This window comes from Engystomops pustulosus, chromosome 4 (genome assembly GCF_040894005.1).
Source record: "Engystomops pustulosus chromosome 4, aEngPut4.maternal, whole genome shotgun sequence".
Lineage (NCBI taxonomy): Eukaryota > Metazoa > Chordata > Amphibia > Anura > Leptodactylidae > Engystomops > Engystomops pustulosus.
In genome coordinates, this window is record NC_092414.1 from 98673865 (window position 1) to 98697129 (window position 23265).

Genomic DNA, 23265 nt, shown 5'->3' on the forward strand with positions numbered 1-23265 from the left:
GATCATGACGGAATACATTCACGGTGACAATGGTGCTGATTGTGTCCCATCTGTGACGCACACTGGTGCGAAAAATCCTCAGAAATCTCAGGACACGTACAGTTTGGGATTACATCTTAATTGCATAAAAAGAGGTTATTAAAAAGAGACTCCTCTCTGTTGTAGCAATCAGAAGACAAAGTATGTAAAATGCTGCCTCAAATACACTCATCCAAGAGACCAGCTTACCCTGGTCAGGTGCACAACCAACCTTTCTAAGTAGCCCAAATCTCATTCCATATGGATGGCCATCTGTTAAGAACCAATCATATGTGACCTAGGGCTGTCTGCACTGTATTTTATGTAGCATTACAAACCTACAGTAATATATGAAAGATCATGGCTATGATAGTCTAGCCTTGCATGATGGTGACATAGCTGCTTCGGTTTTGTTTTAGTTTTCTTGTTAAAATGTATGCTCTTATTTTGAACACTATATTAATAATCCACATAAAACTTGGTATCTTTGTAATGCATTGCTGCTTCTGGCTCTCCTCTTTAAAAATGATGAATTTTAAGGGTTGTTACCTTCACCTTTTTTGACCCTTCTTTCCCCCCAACATCTTCTTGGATAAGTGGAGATCCCCCCCCCCCCCTCCATGTGGTTTGCAGAAGGTTTTACACATTAATGTTGGTAATCCTGCTAATTTCAGTGTATCTACAAATGTACTCCAAGTTTCGACATGGCTTTCCATTGCAGTTTACAAAATGAGAGGCCATAGTGATAATGGGATTAAACTGATTAAAATAAAAGCATATGGCCGTAGTGAGAATCCATTGTCGGACAAGTACTTTTTAAATGAGGCTGGGGGGCATATGAAAGGATTAAAACTGTAAATGACATGAACGTATTGTATACTGATGATAAAACCCTTCAGAGTTTCCCTAAGTACTTGTTCATACTGTGCAGTGTCCACATTGTCCAGTAGGAGAGCTCTATGTATAAAGAAGGCCACCTGGTGGGACATTGGAAGGTCTTCCTCTCTGAGGAGTGGCCAGGGTTCACATGTAAGAGCTTTAGGTATAGGAAGCTGGGGTTGCTGGTGGCCATCTGAATCTGTGTTGTTGGAATTTGGTGCAATCAAAGGGATGAATGGGTGGGCAGGGCCAGTGCCAGCATGAATAAGTAGAGGGGCTGGCCCTCCTAAGTACAGGTATGGGATGGCTCCCACTGCTCAGCCAGACAGGATGGAAACAAACTAGGGGGAAGAACATCTAGTTATGTGTATAGCTGCCAATAGGATAAACAACTGGGAATATTCACATATCAACCACTGAAAAAGGTAAGACTAAGACTTTTAAAGCATTTATGTTGCATGTTTGTAATGTGGTGTGTGGGTTTTTTTTTTTTTTTTTTTTTTTTTTTTTTTTTTTTTTTGTCAAATACATAGTTTTAATGCCCTTCTATATTTTCCCTTTTTTTATTTATTTTTTTTTTTTCATGTTCTTAATTCTGACCTTTTACATTTCTAATTGAAAGTAATATGAATTACCCAGTGGCCTGTAGATACCCGGAGCTCAGACACTTAATCTCAGGGCTTTATGTAAGTGAAGGTTAATTGGATGTTGATGCCTGAACCACAAAGCTGTAGGCAGCAAAGGGTCAGGTGTGCTCAGGTTGTTCACTGTGCCTCTGTTCTAGATGACATACAAGATGGCCCCACATTTGATCCCTTTTATGGAACAAACGTTGCATTTGTACGTAGCATGTCCACGTTTGTTGTCAGCTGCCCTGTCTGATCTGCAGGTGGTCTGGGTAGGCTTTAAATTTCATCTGTGCATTCATGGGAATGTTTCCTGCTACATGGCCCTGTGTAATATGCCACACAAGATTTCTAAAGAGTCCATATAGCTACATAGGGTTTCTTATGTGTCCTAGTGATGGATGTATCTATACAGCTGGTTTGTAGAAGCTGATATCAGATCTGGTTACTTTATGGACTTCTTATAATGATTATTTAGGAGGGTTCCCTTAGCATTAACTATTCTGTAAAAACCAACTTGTGGATGCCCCTTTTTCCTGTAAATCAGTTTCAATGGGTCCCGTAATATAAAAGACAAAAGGGTGTTGTTCAGTCCAGCAGGTGACATTGTGAGATGTAAATATCTGTGCACATTGGAATAGTTGGTTTGCTGTTTCCTAGAGGTCATGACAGGACAGATCCCAGAAACCAGGGAATGGTGGCTACTAAAAGTTTTATTGTTGCTGGGCTTAACTAACTTCTTGTTGTGGTTTCAAATCAATCTCTCATTGCTCCACCTCTACCCCGGTGTCAGGGCTGCTAGTACTTGCTCACTCTTTTGAAGTGGAAATGTGGATGATTTACTACAAGTTATTAGAGAAGCAATCTGACCTTATACAACTTAATTGTATTGGGCCTCAATGGAATGAAAAATTCATCAGCAATGGGGAAATGGTCTTTATCTCACTATTCTTTTGTTTTGGACATCTGTCTTGATAAATAGTAAAAATCCATGTGTAGTGTTTCTAGGAAATCAATGTAATGGAAATACAATGACCCTAGATATAGACTGTGTTACGAGGGCAGCAATGGACTTTTTTCTGTGAGTTTGACCGACTTTTGTCTTGATTCATATCTGTTGTCAGGTTCAGAAAGGGTTGTGTGATGATGGACATGAACGTTACTGAATGATTAACCCCTTGTGGTGTTGCTGGTATTCAGAAAATGTCAGCCTGCATGTTACAAAGCAGAATTGTATTTATTCTTTGCAGGTTTTGCCCTAAAATAGCCTTATATGAGGATTAGTTTTTACAGCTGCTTTGCTGGTTTGTTCATGCTGACTGTCACTGACCGCTTCCTTTGAAGAACATGTACAACTGTAAAAGCATTCACTTGTATAAGCGCCTCCGCTCCCACAATCCTGTTCAACAGATTGCTCAGTGTAGTCCTTTCCTGCGATGTAATGTAGCCATTCCGTCAGGCCAGTGTGTCCTATTGCACCCCTGTTTCCAATGTGTGAAAGTTATTGAACTTAATAAAGAGAGGCTACTATATATGGGTCTCTCTGGGCTTGCGTGTCTTCTATATCCAGAGCGGATTAAGCCGCTGCCAGATACTACTTTCCAACTAGCGATTGATGGATCGGTTATCGAGAAGTTGGAATACAACCGTCCAGTCCTGCTTTCCCCTGACATCATCTACTTGGAGACAGTCATGGACACTGTTAATATGTAAAAATGGACAATATATGTAGTGATAGATGTAAAGATTATCTGTTGTCAATGATATGGTAAAGCTCAATATTACTGAAATCACTTACAAGGATCAGTAAAGAAGATGTAACATGTATCATTAAGGATTGTGGTTGTCCACCTAGTAAATGGGTTTCACACAGTCCTTTAACGCGGATTATGTTTTACAGCCTTATCCAGTAATCCTTGTAAACTTGCTCCGTACTTGTTATCCTTTCAGCATACTTCTAGAACATCTGCTTTGGAGAGGTTTTCCCTTTTTCAGTATAAAGTGACTAAACCCCTTTACTGTGTGTTAACAGCTCACCCTGTAAATTAAATTAATATTTCTTGTATAATCTACATCACATGGCTGCAATGAAAACTTGTGAAGAGGGGTTATAACAGTCAACATCCAAATTTTGTGATGTAGTGCTTTTTTCTGTATGGGTTTGAATATACCTATTGCATCCTGTGTCTTTAAGATGTCTGTTGGAAAGCTTAAGCCTTGACCTGCGTGTGAGCAGCTGTGAAGACAACTCTGCCATTATACGTGGATCACAGTGTCTGTACTGTATGCAGATGCTAATATTTCAGTCTGGTTAAACCATCAGGTTTCATATGGATAAGACCTTCTTTATAACTGCTCCTGAATGTAACACAGTGGAGCTTTACTGCTTTTGCCAAGGTGATGTCTCCACCGTTGGATCCCCCAGAAATCTGAATTGGCTCAGTAAAACAAGAACATATTTTCATATAAAAAAAAAAAATTCTTTTTGCTTTGGTCTCCATCACACACAGTGACTATGTTCTTTACTTTTTGAAATCCTAGAAATAAGCATGTTTTTTTATGATATTTTTTTATTTTATTTTTTTCTCTGTGTTCATGGTAGGCAATCTTTCCAATAGAATGGAAAAAAAATTGAAAGTGGTAAATTGTAAAAGTTCTATAAAGAAATGTCTGTTCTCCTCTTGAGATATAAGTGTGATGTCTGATAAATGACCGTGTGTGTGTGTATATGAGTATATGGTTGGTTTCTTCATGCAATATTCTGATTGTAGATGTGAATGGCAGGAAGAAGCACCTGGTAATATTATACTACTAGTTGTGCGGAGGCAGAAGTTACTTGTGAACAGTTGCTTGGTGTGAATAGCAGAGCTGCACCTGTTGGAGGGAACGTTTGTTTAACTGTTAGCAGTGGAAAGAGCAGCCCGGTATTCCGGTATTATCCAGGGTCAAAAGGTTAGAATCCCTGGAGAGAGAAACTGAAGCTTCCTTTGTTGGCGTGCTCTCTATCTAACCCTAATCTCTTATAGGTTCTGCTCTAATCTCTCCATATAGTAGCGGTAATCTTCTGCTGGTTTATAAAGCATGTGCTGGGTTATGTAGTGTATAAAGAACTAACTGTGAACATTTGTATTCACAGTTCAATAAATGGATTTTATTACAGCTTTGTTCTGCCAGATTTACCCCCAAAAGCCTTGTTCTTTTGACCTGTACAGTTTTCCACCCGTAAACCTGTGAGAAAATGAGCCTCTGATGTAGCAAATGAACTTTCCAGACCACCAAGGTCCCTTCTTCAGAGGTGACATCTGAGGAAGTGGCTTTTGGTGCCATGAATGGCATGTATTCATTTCAAAGTTGGCCTCTGACATTGCTGCGTGGATATAGATTTTCTTCTAAACCAAATACACAGTAAAACATTCTCTCAGCATGACACTCTCTTCAGGTTTGATGTGTTGACTTTGTTTTGTCTCATTTTCTTCCTTAGAGCAATTAATGACTGAAACATCCTGAAATAGAAGATCCCATTATCTGCCTATGGCCATGGAGCAGAAAGTCAGTAAGCTCATGTACGGGTGTCAGCGAAGCTCCACATCGGATGATGACTCTGGATGTGCTATGGAGGAGTACACTTGGGTCCCACCAGGCCTTCGTCCTGAACAGGTAGGCACAAACCAGTATACATATTGCAGGGCAATGTCTGTAATGCTGCTGTCTTGGACATGTACAGTATATGCTCTTATTTGCATCTGTATCTCTGAAGCACATCTTGTGAATGAACAATTTAAATAATTTTGGGTTATTCCTCACAGTAGCAAAACCTTCAGATTAAGAAAAGCCACAACATTACAGGGCAGCTGGCCGTTCTTTAAAGCACATAAGAACGTAGGCCTTATCTGGTGTAGTACTTGGGAGAAGATGCAGTTAAACTGTACCTCTTTAGAGTACAACCTGGCATCTGGCTAAAACATGTTTGGATTTGACCCCTCCTGTGAAGTTGACTTCAGGTCCTCTGGAAAAAGCTCAGATGGAAGCAATGAAAGCTGTGGCTTGGGATGAACCTACCAGCAGGAGTTGACAAAGCAGCTTTTGTCTCACCAATGTGTAAAATGCAAGAAGCAAATGAAACCTGTTTATAGGGGCTGTTTTCTAGATGGCTTCTCACGTTATGCAAAGTAATTGTAGGTAGAAATGTTGGAATTTCTATGGACTTGTTGACTAGTGGTAGAGGAGGTGGGTATAATGGTCACATTAAATGTGCATAATTTATGGTAGCCCCTAATAGTCAGTAAGACTTGCATTCCAGAAGGCAATTCAGCAGCTGGGTGCAAACAGGCCGTCTACTGGTGCTGACTGGGCTCATCTGGTGCTCATTATCGCATAAGCCTAAAGCCTCCTTAGTCCTAATGTCGCATTGTTTGCTTTTCTTGGCCATTTCACCTCCATTATACCTTCCCTTTAACACATCTTAAATACAAAGACGTCCATTGTTTACAGCACACGCTAATGTCTTATAAATAATAATGCTGAATGGTTTTGGTTTACTCTACAGGTTCAGTTATATTTTGCCTGTTTGCCAGAAGAAAAAGTCCCTTATGTAAACAGTATAGGTGAAAAGTATCGGATCAAGCAGCTCCTCTATCAGCTGCCCCCACATGATAATGAGGTAAGACTCTTCCCCATCGAAGTGGGAAGAATTTCAGTCTTCCTTCTACCTTTTACAGGGTTGTTGCACATTCTAGGAATTTTATAGGGTTTTATTTCAGCTTTTACTCACTCGGCATACTAAAATGCTAATAGATTTACTTATTTAGCTCTGTTTGAACTTTTTTTTTTATGGTCACTTGCTGTATTCTTTATTGTATCCTGATAGGAGCCATACAGTTTGTTTACCCATCTGTAGAATGTGTCGGTCAAGTGTCAAATAATTGCTAAGAGTCTGCGAATGCCAAGTATTGACCAAAATGGTTTGTTCCCATAGGTACGTTATTGCCAGTCATTAAGTGAAGAAGAGAAGAAGGAGCTGATATTATTCAGTACCCAACGTAAAAAGGAGGCCCTCGGGAGGGGCAATATTAAAATCATGTCGAGGGCTGTAATGCATGCAGTCTGTGAGCAGGTAATTTGGATCATGTACAGAAATGGTATAAGCTCATATGAGATGACTTGTGTGTTGCCGATCTTGCAGGCATTGTACTTGTGAGGGCCTCCCCGAGCTGTCCCCAAAACTGTATTGTAATCCCTCCACTTCACCTTGGCTCATATAGGGATTCCCTCCTGGGTACGTGCGCATCCCTTGTGCCTGTGCAGACTTTGGAAGAGTGTGTTCTCCATAGGAGAAGTGTCAAATTGTAGCCAGATGGCTAACTTTATTAAAACCACATTCAGCTAATGAAAGCCAGCTTAAGTGCTTCTTTATGTATCTACTTTACATTGGCAGTATTTTTCTTGGTTTAGAATCAGTTTATGGTTGGGGATTATTAGACTTTTCTCCCTTTAGATTTTAAATGGGTGTTTAAATTCCTGTGTAAGTTTTATGTCACATGTAGTATTTTTTCTTTTAATGTGAACAGCATCATATGTGCCAACTTTCAATCAGCAAGGTATAGAATATTAAATGTAATATATTTTACTATTTTCTTATTTTTTTTTTCTCTAGTGTGGTGAGAAGATTAATGGAGGCGAAATAGCAATTTTTGTTTCGAGGGCTGGTCCTGGGGTGTGCTGGCACCCATCATGTTTCGCATGTTCCACATGCAATGAGCTACTGGTCGACCTAATTTATTTTTACCAAGATGGAAAAATACACTGTGGCCGGCACCACGCTGAACTACTCAAACCAAGATGCTCCGCATGTGATGAGGTATGTAACCCCTGCAAGTTTTCTTTAGTTTGCACTAAAACTATTTTCATATTGTCATTACTTGCATATGGTCAACTGCATTGTGTTAGGGTTCTTTAACAGTGGCCAACTGAAGACCGTGTTCAGGAATGACAATCCATAATAGTTGTCTGCTTGATTCTGCACTTATTTGTACGGGATAAATGTTACATTCAACCACGTAGTTTGCATTTGCTGGCTGCACATTGCCCTGTTGACACCAAACCCTGCACTAACCATACTTTGTAGAAAAGGTCCTATTAATTTTGAGGGCATATATTACTTGTGTGGTTCTGACTGTTGTGTTCTTGTAGATTATATTTGCGGATGAGTGCACCGAGGCTGAGGGACGTCACTGGCACATGAAACATTTTTGTTGCTACGAGTGCGAGACGGTACTAGGAGGACAAAGATACATCATGAAAGATGGACGTCCCTTTTGCTGCAGCTGCTTTGAATCCCATTATGCAGAATACTGTGAATCCTGTGGAGAGCATATAGGTATTGTGGAACTTTTCTTGTAATCCCACTTACACATTACAATACATTAGACTGAAATGGATCCCTTTTTGGTTTTACTTTGTTAATTACAATGCTCTAATCAGCAAAACTAAACTATGTAATACACAAGTATGCAAGTTGATTTCAGTATGTAGTTAAAGGTACTGCTTTTTTAATCCACAAAAACCATGTTGCTATTTAGTATTTCTATAAATGTATAAACCAATAGAACTGACATTTTTTGGTACTAGTCTGAGATGATTACTTGATATTTATCTACTTATGTTTGTTCACCTTCTAGGTGTTGACCATGCCCAGATGACCTATGATGGTCAGCACTGGCATGCAACAGAAAGCTGTTTTTCCTGTGCACAGTGCAAAGTTTCCCTACTTGGATGCCCTTTTTTGCCAAAGAAGGGCCGAATCTATTGTTCAAAAACATGTAGTCTGGGAGAAGATGTCCATGCATCTGATTCTTCTGATTCCGCTTTTCAGTCTGCCCGGTCTAGAGAGTCGAGAAGAAGTGTAAGAATGGGGAAGAGCAGTAGATCTGCAGATCAGTGTAGACAATCCCTCTTGTTGTCTCCGGCATTAAATTACAAGTTCCCAGGAATGTCTGGCAATGCTGATGATACACTGTCTCGTAAGATGGATGACCTCAGCTTATCAAGGCAGGGTGCCAGTTTTGATAATAATGACTTTTGGAAAGGAAGAGAGGAGCAGGAGGCTCCAGAAGATCCCGAAGAATGGGCTGAGCACGATGACTACATGACTCAATTACTTATAAAGTTTGGAGAGAAAGGACTCTTCCAGCAGCCTGCTGAAGACAATCGATCCAGTGAGCAATGGATGTCAGAAAATGTCAAAATCTGTAGCGATTTAAAAAGAACTGGGCGCAATCAGAGTTTGGCGAGCAAAAAGTATCAGACTGATATGTACTGGGCACAGTCGCAAGATGGCCTTGGAGACTCTGCTTATGGCAGCCACCCTGGACCAGCAAGCAGCAGAAAGATGCAAGAAGTGGACATGGATCATACCACATCTGGTTACAAACATGACAAGATCCCATGGTATAAGGACTCATTGGAGTGTTTGTCTAAAGACCTCAAACCACAGCTTGAAAACATCTGCACCTCTATGGATTCATTAGCATTGTCCAATATCACAGGTATGTTCTCTTTACTCTGCACATGTGGTACTTGTACTTTGCCATCTAATTAAAGAAAATAATTGTAGTGGCTATAAGCCTTGTTTCACTTTGTGAAGATACATCAGCGTTTTCCTTCTTATAAGAATGTAAATTATGTCTTGTAGGTATAACTTGTCTTTGATTTTTTGGATCTACTTGGAAGTTCTATTTTTTATAAGAATTTGTTTTCTTCTTGAGCTTTAGGGTTCTTGAAAATTGTATAGATTACTTATTTAAACTAATACATACTTCTATTTTTACTTAGGTGCTTCAATGGATGGAGATAAGCCACGCCCATCACATTTCTCTTATCCAACATTCCAAGACTTGGACACAAGAGACTGTGAGAAAATGAGCAACATGGGGACTCTTAATTCATCTATGCTGAACAGGAGTTCAGAATCTTTGAAAAGTCTGAGCTTGGAAATTTGCCAGGAAAAGCCACTTCCAGAAGAAAAACCTGTTCACACATCTGCCCTGAGAAGGTCAAAATCGCAGACAAGACCACAAGTGAAATTTTCAGATGATGTCATTGATAATGGAGATTACAGCAGCATTGAAGTCCGACAGCCTCCAATGAGTGAGAGAAGTCGGAGAAGGGTTTATCATTTGGAGGAACGCAGTGAGAGACCCCGTCATCATCATCGGCGAAGGAAAAGTAGGAAATCCCGCTCTGAAAATGCACTTCACCTTGCAGCAGACCAAAAAGTACCTGCACGGGAGAAACCTAGATGTTATACTTCAGAGGATTATGACCGTGTCTTTCAGAACAAATCCCCTCAAGAACTTCAGGCTTACATTCAGAACAGTGAACTTTTTGGACAGTATGCTAATGCATCTTCAGACTATGGATTGCAAAGCCAAATCATGGAGAAGTTTCTTGGTCTTTATGGTGAAGATGAAGACTCCTGGTGCTCAACATGTTCTTCATCCTCCTCTGACTCTGAAGAGGAGGGATATTTTCTTGGACAGCCTATTCCACAGCCAAGGCCACAAAGATATCAGTATTTTTCTGGTGACCTGCCTAGTCCCATGTCTGCACTATCAAATAGTCATTTTGGCCAAAGGACCACTAAATCCAAAAAGAAAAAGGGACACAAAGGCAAAAATTGCATTATTTCCTAAGACTTGTGGCCATTTTTAGTTTCATTCGTGTGAAGACCATGCATTGACATTCTCAATCCACAGAGACATTTGTTATTTCGTAGTTCTGCTATTTGCTAATTAGTGTAATTTTTTTTTTTTTTTTTTTATGCTTTGCCATTTGTACCAAAACAGGCCGGCTGATGTTTGCAATGTGTAATTGCTATTGAAGATTTTGTGTAGCAGATTATTTACTTAGCCAATCACAGGTTTACAGTTCAGGTTTGCTTTGTTTTATTGCTTTGCACACAATACTGAAGGTAGAATGTAGACTGCACCATATGCTTGGCGTCCTCTACATCAGACTTTGTAACCTGGATGCCACCTTTTACAACACTTCTTCCATTTGTAGCTTCATTTACTCCTGAATATGATCTATTTTCATATGAATGAGGCTTGTTTGCTCCCAACAGTTTCCTTAATCGGTGATGTGTGTGTATGTACCATTATGCAAGCTGCTCTTTTGTTCCCGTAGAGGCAGAGCCAGATTTTCTCATTTGCAGGCATTGTCTGAAGCCTTGTAGGCCCCGCTAAGTTTAGAATATTTAGCTGCAAGTTATTTATAATGTTGTGTTTAAACCAATTTAGCCCTAATTTAACTGTGCATATAATAAGTGTAAATATTGTATATGTCAAATGTAGAACATGTTATTTTTTATATTAATTCTTTGCAAGGTTTCATTGAATTTGGGTCCAACAGAAGAGTTTTGGTTTGTTTGCCTTCTCTATTTGTTCTTGCAGTTACAGTATAGAAGGCAAACCCCAGCAGTATTTAGTGACAATGTTTCTTTCTTATTCCACCCCCTCTTGAGTTATTCTGCCCTATGCGTGGCACTGCAGTGGTGTAACACCCATGTAACCTATAGATTTTATTTATAGAGCAACTAGCAGATGTTGGAACAGCAATAGTTTGTGTCGCGGATGTATGTTTTTAGATACAATAAATCACTTGTTTGATATTTCTAAAAGACACATTTTGTGAATAAAAAATATATAGAACATTTTGCATTTGTTTTTCTTTCCATTTATTATTTATCTAGGATGTGGGGAAGTTCAGGCCACCAGCAGCAGATTATTATTTTTTTTTTTTTTTATATGTTCACTACATCCAAATACTGAAAAAATAAAATTGAAAAATATTTTTATATAATTCATTAAGAAATTATGCTTGGCTTGTAAAGAAACAGACTTCAATGCCCCCCTTGGTTACAATGTTACTTCTATGTTGCTATGGCAAATCTGTCTCAAACAAGTCTGTTTCTTTACAAACTAAGCAGAATTTCAAAATGAAGTATATCATAAAAATGTTCACACTTCTCCCCCAACAAACATTTATTAAAAATTCATCTCAAATGATGACTACACTTTAAGTTTACCATCGCGTCAAAGGTTCAATTTTATATCTGCAACAACAACCCCCCCCCCCCCCCACACACACACAATATCAAAAATTTCGCCTGAAATGATGGTTATGCTTTAACACTTAATATGGAAAGTAAAGTCCATTGCACAGTCAATATTGTGGGTTTTCCTTTGACCAAACCTCAAATCGCTGAACTGAATTTGGTGAAGGACATTCATCAGGACCTTTTTGCCAGGATTTTGGCGTACAAGCCCAGAAATCAAAGTTACTGGCAAACGCAGATTAGTGTGGAGGAGGAGCAGGGACTTTATCAAATGCCAGAGCATTGGTGTATAAGAAATTTCACCCGTTATGTCTGAAAGCCCTCTGAAATCTCGAATCACTGGCCTGAACAGAAGTACTTGAATGTAACTATACAAACACAGCATAATGGAAGCAAAAGGAGGTTTGTATTTCTAAAGATGTTTCCTGGTGACTGTTCCAAGACCAAAAAGTAATGATCAAAGTGGCTGCATATTCTCTACTGTCACTTTCCTAGATTTCAGAAATCTGCATTCATTTTCTTTTCACCCCATGCTCTCCAATTTTTTTTTTTTTTTTTTTCAAATATAATTTAATTTTCCAATTTGAAGAGAATCATGTAGGAAAAAAAACAAACTGCTTAAGTTTCACTTTTTCCATTGCTGAAGAAAGGCGTATCCTGCTTTTTAGATGTGGTAGCAGCCCAGAATTCTAGAATTATGCAAGCACCCAAGTCCAACTTTCTTTTTGGTACTATTACTTCATTTGAATTTGAAATTCTTCACAAGGTGCCCTACAAAGGCATAACTCAATGGAGCATTGGCTCCAAAAACAAAGATTCATTTAAAGGAAACCTACCACCATGGATCTACCTATTAAGGTGGCAGGTTCCTCTAATGTATAGTAGTATAGCCAGTTTTAGGGCTAATTCTTTCGTGGCCCAGAACTTTTATAAATTTTAATTCCCCCAAAATGCAAATTTCCTAAAGGGGCTACTGGGGCCTGGAGTAGCCGGAGCCGAGGCTACACGGTGCAGCTACTCCACGTCCCAGTAGCCCCTTTAGGAAATTTGGGGAATTAAAATTTAACCAAGGCACCTTCAGCGCGCAACTACTAGGAGCTTAGCACACTCGTATGCGAAGCTGGGTTCTGCACTTATTAGGTAGTTCCTTTGTGGTAGTTTTCCTTTTGAATGGGGCTGAATTCAAATGTTTACAACTTAAAACTTTTCATTCTTTTGGGTTATTATGGGTTTTGGCAGACAATTTTTCTGAAAAAGTATCCTTGTAAGCAATTGCCTGTGATAGTATGTGAACGTCTGGCGCGTGTTGCCTCCAGTGTGAAAGCTGGCAGACACTCAAAAATAAGAAGGCAATAGTATTGTACATCAAATGCCTGCATTACTAAAGCGTTTACCTTGTGTATCCCAGATCTATGTACTCATGACCTATCTGCTTGGATTTGTCTACAATACACAATCAGGCTAGTGGCACACAACTGTATTCAGTTTATCATGATCATGAGTGCTGGCAAGGACCCCGGATCCCATGCAGTGAAGAGTATGGGACTATGCATTAAAGTGATAGATGCTGCAAGGAGTCCCTTCTTCCCTGTGTAACTGTATCTTACAATACACAAATAGCTCATTGGCACATACCCTTGGTACTCGAACACAGTGCAGAAGACTGTACTCCCTGAGCCAAATCTAGCCTATTTGCTCCTCTCTCCAAAATAAATTATATGCAGTCCCCTTTATTATATTATATACAGCCTCTTTATTATATAATATGCAATCCGATTTATTATAGACAGCCCCACTTATAAGGGGATGGTAAATTATTGGGGTGATATATAATGTATGATACTACAACTTCATAGAATATGCAGACCCCATCTATAATATATAGCCTCCCTTATGTTAGAATATGCGCCTTGTTAAAGCCCCTTTTTTAAAGTTGATGCAGGCTGTACATACCCTCATCTTCCCTGCTCCTCTCCTACCTTCTGCTCTGTGTCGGGACCAGCAGCGTGATGTCATCTCACGCTGTGTGGGTGTCCTTCAGAGTGACACAGACAAAAGCTTCTGTGCTGCCATGTACATCAATCGCACCTATCTTAAAGATACAGACGTGATTGATTTTCCATGACGGCGATCATTACCCACATTATGGTCCCATATTTTGCCGTCTCCCTTGGGCTCTGACATCTGCTACTTGAGGCAAGATTCTCTTCTCGCTTCATGGCAGATGTGGTCCTGGTACTCAATGCATCATATGAGCCCCTCTCCTACGAACTCTGTGAGTTGTCTGGATTTCTCAAGCAAACCAACCTATGACCCACAGACTGACCACTCATATGCTGCTGCCAACCCCCAGTTCTACCCTTTAATATAGATTGTAAGCCATTAGGGGAAGTGTCCTCCTTCCACCTGTCCCATTTCAGTCTAGGCGTGTTTGTATGCAATGCATGTGAACCTCTTTTTGAATATCCATGGAATAAATGCTGCTCTATAAATAATCACCACCAAATGTGGAACTCCCACCATGGGAGCAAGATATGGCAAATTATTATGTGGAAACGACATATTTGTTTAAGACCAAGGAAAAGGTTTGGATCAATACTGCTCCTGTGTAGATAGTATCAACTTATGAGGTTACGTTCCTTTCAGTGTCACATTAGGATAACTTTTGGGCATTTGTAACCAACCATCACCTTTCACCTTCACAATCTCTTAAGAGACAGTCCTGGAAAGTTTTTCTCCTTCCTTTTCCTGGCTGTAAAAACTGCAATAGCCTTTTTTTGGAATAAGGTGATTATAAGGACGGAACTGAAATATATAAAAAAAAAACTGAAGTAAAAACAACCGATTACACAACATGGTCGAAGATGAAGAGGCCAAGTGTCACAAGTGCAGTGGCCTGTGATTAGACTACACCAGAAATATATCTTTGACACTTAAAATATAAGACCATAACGTCCACCTAAGAGGTCCCCCCCCTCTCTCCATCAGCTTTTCTTTCTCTGGATCTCCACATTCCTTTATTTAGAGTTTGAGCTACTGGGATTATTACACCTACTACACAATGTATTAGCATTTATAAAAAGGAAACAACAAACACAGATGCTTTTTTTTAAAATTACAGTTTATAAAAAAAAAAAAAAATATTGTAAAAGAATGACGAGTGACAGATCGTGCGGTAACATGAGGCCCATATTTATTTCTCAGTTCTTTTCGATGTCATTTTAAAATATACAATATCAGATTGATTCAAAATCACAAAACTCTTTTGCATGGATAGTAACAAAATAAGTTAGATTTATGTATATTCAGAAATAGATGTCATAAACATTTATTAAATAGAAGTCAAATTCTAGAAATATTTAATTTTTTTTTTTACTTGGTTTAGAAATACCGGGCAGATACTTGAATGAAAGTAATTTTACTAAACACATAAAAAAAACAATGGAGTAAAAAAGGAAACATTAGATAAAACATACATATTCCAATGCCATTATTATTTACATAAAACTGTTCAGGCAGCATACCAAAGAACAAAATATTAACAAAACATTTCTACTCTCTAACATCTACAGTTTGACCCATTTGCCTTGACCATATTCTTACACACAATAATTACATGAGGAACAGTAATAAAAAGAAAGTAAAATGGCCCATCTATCTTTTCAGCTGAAACTTTATGCCAGGTCTTGATGAGCAGCATCATATTCTGCAATGTACAATTTCAACTCATCGATACATCTCTCTCCGATCTCATTTAAATTCTGCCGTAAAGCAAACTGTATCTGCTTCTCCAGAGAGGGATCCTTGTCTATGAGCATCTTTACAACCATGCCGAAGGTCTCGCAGTCCTGCCTGTAGACCTGTCCCAAAGAGAAAAGCAGGAATAGTCATGAGCAAGGGTTCAACATATCACAATGAAGCCAATGACTGGCAGTAGGGATGACAAGTTCAGCTCGGAGACACACCTGCTGAAAAAACTTCAAATATGGTGGTTACAGTAGGGTATGAAAGGTATACAGATGTAACAGATACCAAACATTTACACATTTAAGCCCAGAATTCTAGAGTAACAGCTTGCCTGTAACATAAAGACTTTCTGGTGAAACCTTCAGAGAAGACTTCCAGCCACCTCCATGAACTGGACCTGTCACCAGGTTTTACCCCACTAAACTACTAGCACCCTCAGGTAGCGTATGAAATATCCTTTCTAGAATTCTAGAATTTTTTTTTTTTTAAACCATACATTTTTATTAATTTTCAGCTTGTTACAGAAAGAAAAAAAGATATAGTTAGTAAGGCTGACGACACAATGGACAACACTTCAGCATTTATACAATCTCGTTTCGGTATTATAAGTCCTTGTAGGGCCAAGATGGAGGCCCAAGGCCAGCAACAAACTAGCCTAACTAGTACTGTTGCTATTGTACTTTTCTATGGCGCTTTCTATGGCAGTTGTGTTTGTGCATCCATTGCATGAAACAACAAGAACACACGAAGGAAAGAACTCTAACCTGCCGAGGGGAGTCCACAGGATTAGGTCCAAAGGTGTAGAACAGAAATAATACTTGGAGAACACAACATCTAAGACAAGACTAGACATAACATCACACATAATAGACTAACAGGAAACAAAAGGGGCTACATGGAATTATCTCTCTGCTGTAAGACTAGAGGCATGAGGTTATACATCCCAGGGAGGCCATCATCATGTCCCGGAGAACCTTTAGGCATTCATGCCAACACAAATGCAGTAAGAATCCCATGGTTCCCAGATTCTGCTAAAGGTGTCTATTGTATTGTTCAGGGAGGCTGTTATCCGCTCCAAAAGAGTAGCTCTCCATTATTCGGACAAACAGGTCCGATTTAGATGGGGGAGCAGTTTGTTTCCAGGCCCTAGCAATCAAGCATTGTCTGCTACACAGAGCTTCAGGAACAGTTTAAATGCCTTTGCATGTTTGCTGGGAGTAAATTAAGGAGATATACGATAGGATCTAGCTGTATCTTAAAACCAAACAATTCTCCCATCAGGGATTCCTCCCATAAAGGAGTAATAAATGGACAGGTCTAGAATATATGGTATAATGTACCTACTTCTGCTAAACACCTCCAGCAGGTAGCTGGTATCATAGGGTGTGTGGAGTAATGCTGGGGTGTGTTACCAGTGCAGTAATACCTTGTATTGAGTCTCTTTAGAAGTAGTACAAATAGTAGAACATTTGGCGGTTCTGTTCCATTTAATCTGCCACGTCAGGGGTAATTGTTCTAATGTAGGAGGAGAGATTCCTATGCAGAGGTGGATAGAATCTGATAAATTGAAGATATGGTGCCCTTCTCTGAGGTGCCCCTTCTACACAGCCATTCAAATTGAGTTGGCTTAGATATTGCAACAGACCCAAATTGCTTCATAACAAAATGTTGTACCTGGCAATACCGGCACCATTCCTCTCTTGGTAAATTGCGCTCTTGCTGTAGGTATTAAAACTGTTGCAGCTCTTACATAAGGGGATCCACCATATCCGCCAGGTGAAACACCCCTGCCCTGGAGAATTCCCCTCATGTCATATCTCCCCCTCCCAAAGGCAGGCAAATACAACTCTTCCCATCCTATTTTCACAGAAGATGAGTCAAATTTAGTGGTTGTAGGGGTTGTGTCTCTTCAGAAGTCCCTATCTTCAGTTCTATAGTACCTAGAAACACTCTTTTTTCAGAGACTCAGACAGCTAAACACATAGGCCCACATTTATTATAGTGTTTGCACCAGTTTTCTGTATGACTTTGCACTCTCTTTCAAGTGCAAATTGCATGCACGTGTATTTATTAATTGTCTGTGCCAAATGTTTTGTAGCATATGCAGCAGCAAGTTTGCTACATACTAGGTTAGGTACCATGGAACAGAACATAGGGGCTTCTGAATGGACATTCCTACTTCAACCACTAAACTTGGCTTATTTCATCTGAAAATGGATATACCATGTATCATATGTGCCTGGCTTTGGGGGTAACATTGCACATACACTCACTGGCCACTTTATTAGGTACACCTGTCCAACTGCTCGTTAACACTTAATTTCTAATCAGCCAATCACATGGCGGCAACTCAGTGCATTTAGGCATGTAGACATGGTCAAGACAATCTCCGGCAGTTCAAACCAGTATGGGGAAGAAAGGTGATTTGAGTGCCTTTTAACGTGGCATGGTTGTTGGTGCCAGAAGGGCTGGTCTGAGTATTTCAGAAACTGCTGATCTACTGGGATTTTCACACACAACCATCTCTAGGGTTTACAGAGAATGGTCCGAAAAAGAAAAAACATCCAGTGAGCGGCAGTTCTGTGGGCAGAAATGCCTTGTTGATATCAGAGGTCAGAGGAGAATGGGCAGACTGGTTCAAGCTGATAGAAAGGCAACAGTGACTCAAATCGCCACCCGTTACAACCAAGGTAGGCAGAAGAGCATCTCTGAACGCACAGTACGTCGAACTTTGAGGCAGATGGGCTACAGAAGCAGAAGACCACACCGGGTGCCACTCCTTACAGCTAAGAACAGGAAACCGAGACTACAATTTGCACAAGCTCATCGAAATTGGACAGTAGAAGATTGGAAAAACATTGCCTGGTCTGATGAGTCTCGATTTCTGCTGCGACATTCGGATGGTAGGGTCAGAATTTGGCGTCAACAACATGAAAGCATGGATCCATCCTGCCTTGTATCAACGGTTCAGGCTGGTGGTGGTGGTGTCATGGTGTGGGGAATATTTTCTTGGCACTCTTTGGGCCCCTTGGTACCAATTGAGCATCGTTGCAACACCACAGCCTACCTGAGTATCGTTGCTGACCATGTCCATCCCTTCATGACCACAATGTACCCAACATCTGATGGCTACTTTCAGCAGGATAATGCGCCATGTCATAAAGCTGGAATCATCTCAGACTGGTTTCTTGAACATGACAATGAGTTCACTGTACTCAAATGGCCTCCACAGTCACCAGATCTCAATCCTATAGAGCATCTTTGGGATGTGGTGGAACGGGAGATTCGCATCATGGATGTGCAGCCGACAAATCTGCGGCAACTGTGTGATGCCATCATGTCAATATGGACCAAAATCTCTGAGGAATGCTTCCAGTACCTTGTTGAATCTATGGCACGAAGAATTGAGGCAGTTCTGAAGGCAAAAGGGGGTCCAACCCGTTACTAGCATGGTGTACCTAATAAAGTGGCCGGTGAGTGTATGAGAGTGCATACCCGGTGCTAGTAGTTTAGTGGTTACATGCTCTCTTTAAATGGGTTTGCCCATGAAAGAAAGTTCTCAAATTTTAATCCCCTAGTGATGTTCACACAATAAAGATCATTTTAACCCTTTACTTTACAATGTTCCTCAGTTTTATTGCCGTTTTAGCTCCTATCACTCCTATTCCAGAGTGTGGGCGGGGACTCTCTTAGCAGACACTTCATGATTCCTCTAGTTCTACAAGTCTCTATTTAACTGTAGCTGGTTTGGCTTAATTCCACAGCATGTTATTAGACTTCTTGTTGGTCATACTTGGTGTTAAGGGGGGTTCCTTTCAAGGTATGAAAAGGAGGCATTGTTTTCCATTTAACATTAACACCCTGGAAACCTTATTTGCATTCTTCCATTTACCAGTAGCTGTGATTGCCGTCTCTGTGTTGTTTATCAAGTGCAGGGGGGCTACTTTTTAAAGGAGTTAAACTGCCAGTAGAAAAAGTGTCAATCTAGCAACCTATGAGTGACAGTGACGGTGTGCCCATAGAATTGGGGTGATAAATGACATATTTTTGTACCTGATTTGAATGGGGTAGGAAGTAGGCACGAGTATACACTATGGGGAAAAAGCACGCCATAGGAAGCAGAGTGAAACCTTGGGTCATGACCTTCATTTGGATGCAACATTGTTCCTAACCAAGTATATCCCTTCATGGCAGTAATACCTAATGATGTGACCTCTCTAAGCAGGATAATGTGCTGAAAAAAAACTGTTAAGTATTGAAAAATATGCTAAAAAGTTCAAGATGTTTAACTGGCCACCAAATCTGATAAAACATAAGAGGAAAGATATCCTATTGGACAAGCTCATATTACTGCTCAGCAATGGTTTGGGTTGCTAGAGGTCAACACAATTCATCAAAGAAGGTATTCATTTAAGGAAGACTTTTTTCTTTCTGTTTGCAAAGCAGAATTTATGTTTTACAGTGGTGGGAAGTATTACTTATGGACATGAGGAGCTGAGGATTTATTAAGCAGAGTGACACAAGTATAAGGACCTGATATCCAGATAGATTCAATTATAAAGCCAGCGCACTTACACAATGATAATTTAAAACACACAGACATGACAAAGGAACATTTCCTGCTATGGTCCTTACAAGCTTGAAAGCTTTTTGAGGTCACATAACTTTAATGTAGTGGTTCACTTCCAGATGATGGATTATACCACAAACTGAAAAATTAAGCTCATTGCATTCCCAAACCCTGTACAGGAAAAATTACCTAGATTATTGATGATATTTCATCACTTCACCCCAATACATGGAATTAACTCAAATCCAGGTACTTGTGTAATGATAATCCGATAGATGCATTAAAACATGATCACAATGGACCTGTGATGTATTCTAGGCAGTAGCTTTGATGCATAGGATCAAATGATCTTGTGACAGATGTTGTCCTGTGAAACTCCTCTAGGAAATAGCCACCAAGTTCCCCAAACATCTTAACCATCGCTGAGTCAAGATGCAGCTTACAGATCTTTTTGTCATCAATCTCAAATTTACTGGGGGGTTATTTTCTTTTTTTTTTTTAATTGTTAAGAAGAAATGTAGTCCTGTGGAAAGTTCTGGGAAGTAGAGGCCCTCTCAGTATGGGAGACTCACATGGTATGTGTCGAAACACTGTAACATACACAAAGCTGATTGCGTTTAACATAACACCAAGTCAACAAAACTCTGTGGGACACCAAGGATCACAGGTCTGTTTCCAAACAATGAAACCACATTTCCATGAGGTCATCAGGTTTCTCCACTAAGCTGTCTTAGCCTATGGAGCATTAGAAATACTAAAAATCAAGTAATGAAAGGCTGATAATGCTTATGACTTGTACTGCTAACATCTACAGAATTAGACAAGTTGGACAATTTTCCATTCTGACAGCTGCAGACTGGTAGTAGCCATCACACATTGAGGAGAGAGCCTATCTGCTGCATACAGCTGGAGGCCAAGGAAATTAACTGCTGAGAACGGATCACTTTATGACTCCAGAGGCTTTTCCCTCTTATCAGCTCTAGGCAACTTGTCTGGAGCAGGTGAACCACCTGACCATTAACATTTCAACACTCCTTTACATTTTTGTGGGCATCACACTAAATGTAGAGCACTTGTTATCCTCATTAACTACAAAGGAACAAGTGACACATGCATGAATAAAGGAAATTGTCCCCCCCCCACCCCACCCCCGCACACACAATCTCCAGGACGCCGACCTTCAACGAGGAGGATCCGGATTGTAGTTGGGTGCAGCTGGGGCCCCTTGCATGCCGGTACTGTTGTTCTGCCCCATTTCTTAGCAATTAAATTTCCTATTTTTGAAGGAATATGAGTCATGTTATTTTCATGCTTGCTTGAGTCAGGGGACACTAATTTTTCATTTCGGTAAAATCTGCTCTTTACCAGCAAATAACAGATTGCGGCCCTCGCCCACAAACTCCTTTCATATTTAAAACCTTTCAAACTGAAACATTTTTGTCCTCAGAAGGAACCCACAAAGATCAACATCAGCGCCAAAGGAATGTTTAATAATTATTAACAGATGGCAGTAAGGCAAATACACTGAACAGAAATCTGTGGTTGAAATGGTGTAAATGTGTCTTCATTTTCTCCTGTGAAGGCTCAGAACACTGCAGTACTCAGTGTAACACTACAAAATGTATACATCTGGGCTCACAGGAACCAAAGTAAGCTAAAACAAAGGGAATGTCACCTGCTGTTCTATGCATGGGAATGGGGTGTTTTTTGTCCATTTGACCTGAACCTGCTATTTGAAGCAATGTCTACATCTACATGCAACGTTTGATTCAATTTAGGACAGATCTTGTTTTCTAACAAAAACACTCAAGTTGTCTGCATTGTAACATATATTTATGTTCAGGTCGTCCACATAGCGTCTGTACATTTAAATAATAAGACTATATGGGGTATCTACAGTGTGACTGTGTTATGGTCTATCAGCCTCAGTATGTAAGGTAGCATTCTAGCCTAGAAACATTTCTGGGAACTTAAGGCCACCTTCGCATGCTGCGTTTTTTGAGGTATAATCCAAAGGCTCCAACCATGATACATGCTAATGTAACATTGTGTTTCCATTGTGTTTGCTAATCGCAATGGTTTTTTTACAGAGCCATGCATGTGACCTGATATACAGCACTGAAGATATGTTTCCCTTATCCACAAATCTAGGAAAGGCAGCTGAAGAATGACCAGATTATCCTTGTATGGCCTTCCGAATACATCATTGTGTAACTGATCACAGAGCTATAGAATATGCAGCCGCCTGATCCGCACATTAACCCTTTCATACCATAGTGTTCTCGTGTAAATTAAAAAATGTTTTTATAGAAGTTTTCTATATAACAAAAGTTTGAGAGTAGATAAGGAAGTCTTATGCCAGAAGTCACGCCACATTCTTACTATGTGTGATTCATGCAATTGTTGATGAAGAGAACATCCAAAAACAAGACCTGAGATAATGCTCCCTTGGTTTTGATGGCTCAACTGCAACATCTTAAAGGCTTTTTTATAAACAACTTAAGGAACAAGGTATTACAAATACTAGGATTAGTGAAAATAGATAGTTCTGCACAAGTAACTCTACCCTCATTCTTTACATCTGCTGTAGACAAGCTTTGGGCCACACACAAACTGGTATTTAAGATAGTACGGACTTCATAAGGATGTGTTTCTAATCATAGCATCAGATACACATAGCCATAATAAGTAACTTAGTGAACAGCAACGTGAAATCAGATGGTGTCCTACAAGCAAAGAAGCTGATCAGGGATGAGAAATTGCCCATACTCCATACTTTATTTTTTCACTTATTTGCTGTATGCTGTGGGGGTCATTTAGTCTGGAAATTTGTGCCCATCTTGTGTGTGTCGCCAATTCTTGAGCAGCCCCTAAAAAATAGGTTTTACAGAAAAAAAGATATGTTCTATTGTACCTTTTATTAGCATCTTCTGTGTGAATAGGCAGTTGCCAATTGGGAGGGGCTGGAAAGGACCTTTTCAAATATATGAATAACTCCCAACACTCGGGATTGGCTGTAGAGGAGCAGGGGGCGTGGCTAAGCCCAGTGATGGGTGTTTTCATATATTTGAAAAGGTCACATGGAGAAGCAATTTCCCAAAGGTGGGGGGAACTGCTCCTTTCCAGCTCCTCCCAAAAGGCAACTGCCTAGTCACACAGCAGATGCTAATGAAAGGTACAATATAACACATCTTTTTTTTTTGTAAAACCAATTTTTAATACAAAAACACTTTTGCAGTGTATGTACTATGCTCTGTGGGGACTGGGGTAGTGCTAAAAATGGGTTTCCTGGTGACAGGTTCCCTTTAAAG

At 39.9% G+C, this 23265-nt stretch overlaps 2 protein-coding genes across 4 annotated transcripts in view; one reads left to right on the forward strand and one right to left on the reverse strand.

Moving 5' to 3' along the window:
- PRICKLE1 (prickle planar cell polarity protein 1) overlaps positions 1-11232 on the forward strand; it is a 42426-nt gene extending 31194 nt beyond the window's left edge. The window contains exons 1-8 of one of the 2 annotated variants that reach the window (XM_072146863.1): positions 1211-1322; positions 5005-5180; positions 6070-6183; positions 6499-6636; positions 7177-7380; positions 7713-7899; positions 8201-9067; positions 9354-11232. In XM_072146863.1, coding sequence (XP_072002964.1) covers positions 5055-5180; positions 6070-6183; positions 6499-6636; positions 7177-7380; positions 7713-7899; positions 8201-9067; positions 9354-10213 — 2496 coding nt within the window. In that variant the 5' untranslated portion in view covers positions 1211-1322; positions 5005-5054 and the 3' untranslated portion in view covers positions 10214-11232. Of the gene's footprint in view, positions 1-1210; positions 1323-5004; positions 5181-6069; positions 6184-6498; positions 6637-7176; positions 7381-7712; positions 7900-8200; positions 9068-9353 lie in introns of those variants that run through there. The other variant, XM_072146862.1, reaches the window with a different exon arrangement.
- Positions 11233-14808: 3576 nt separating this feature from the next.
- PPHLN1 (periphilin 1) overlaps positions 14809-23265 on the reverse strand; it is a 67905-nt gene continuing 59448 nt past the window's right edge. For both annotated transcript variants that reach the window (XM_072146865.1, XM_072146864.1), the window contains exon 10: positions 14809-15497. In XM_072146865.1, coding sequence (XP_072002966.1) covers positions 15312-15497 — 186 coding nt within the window. In that variant the 3' untranslated portion in view covers positions 14809-15311. The remainder of the gene's footprint in view (positions 15498-23265) is intronic.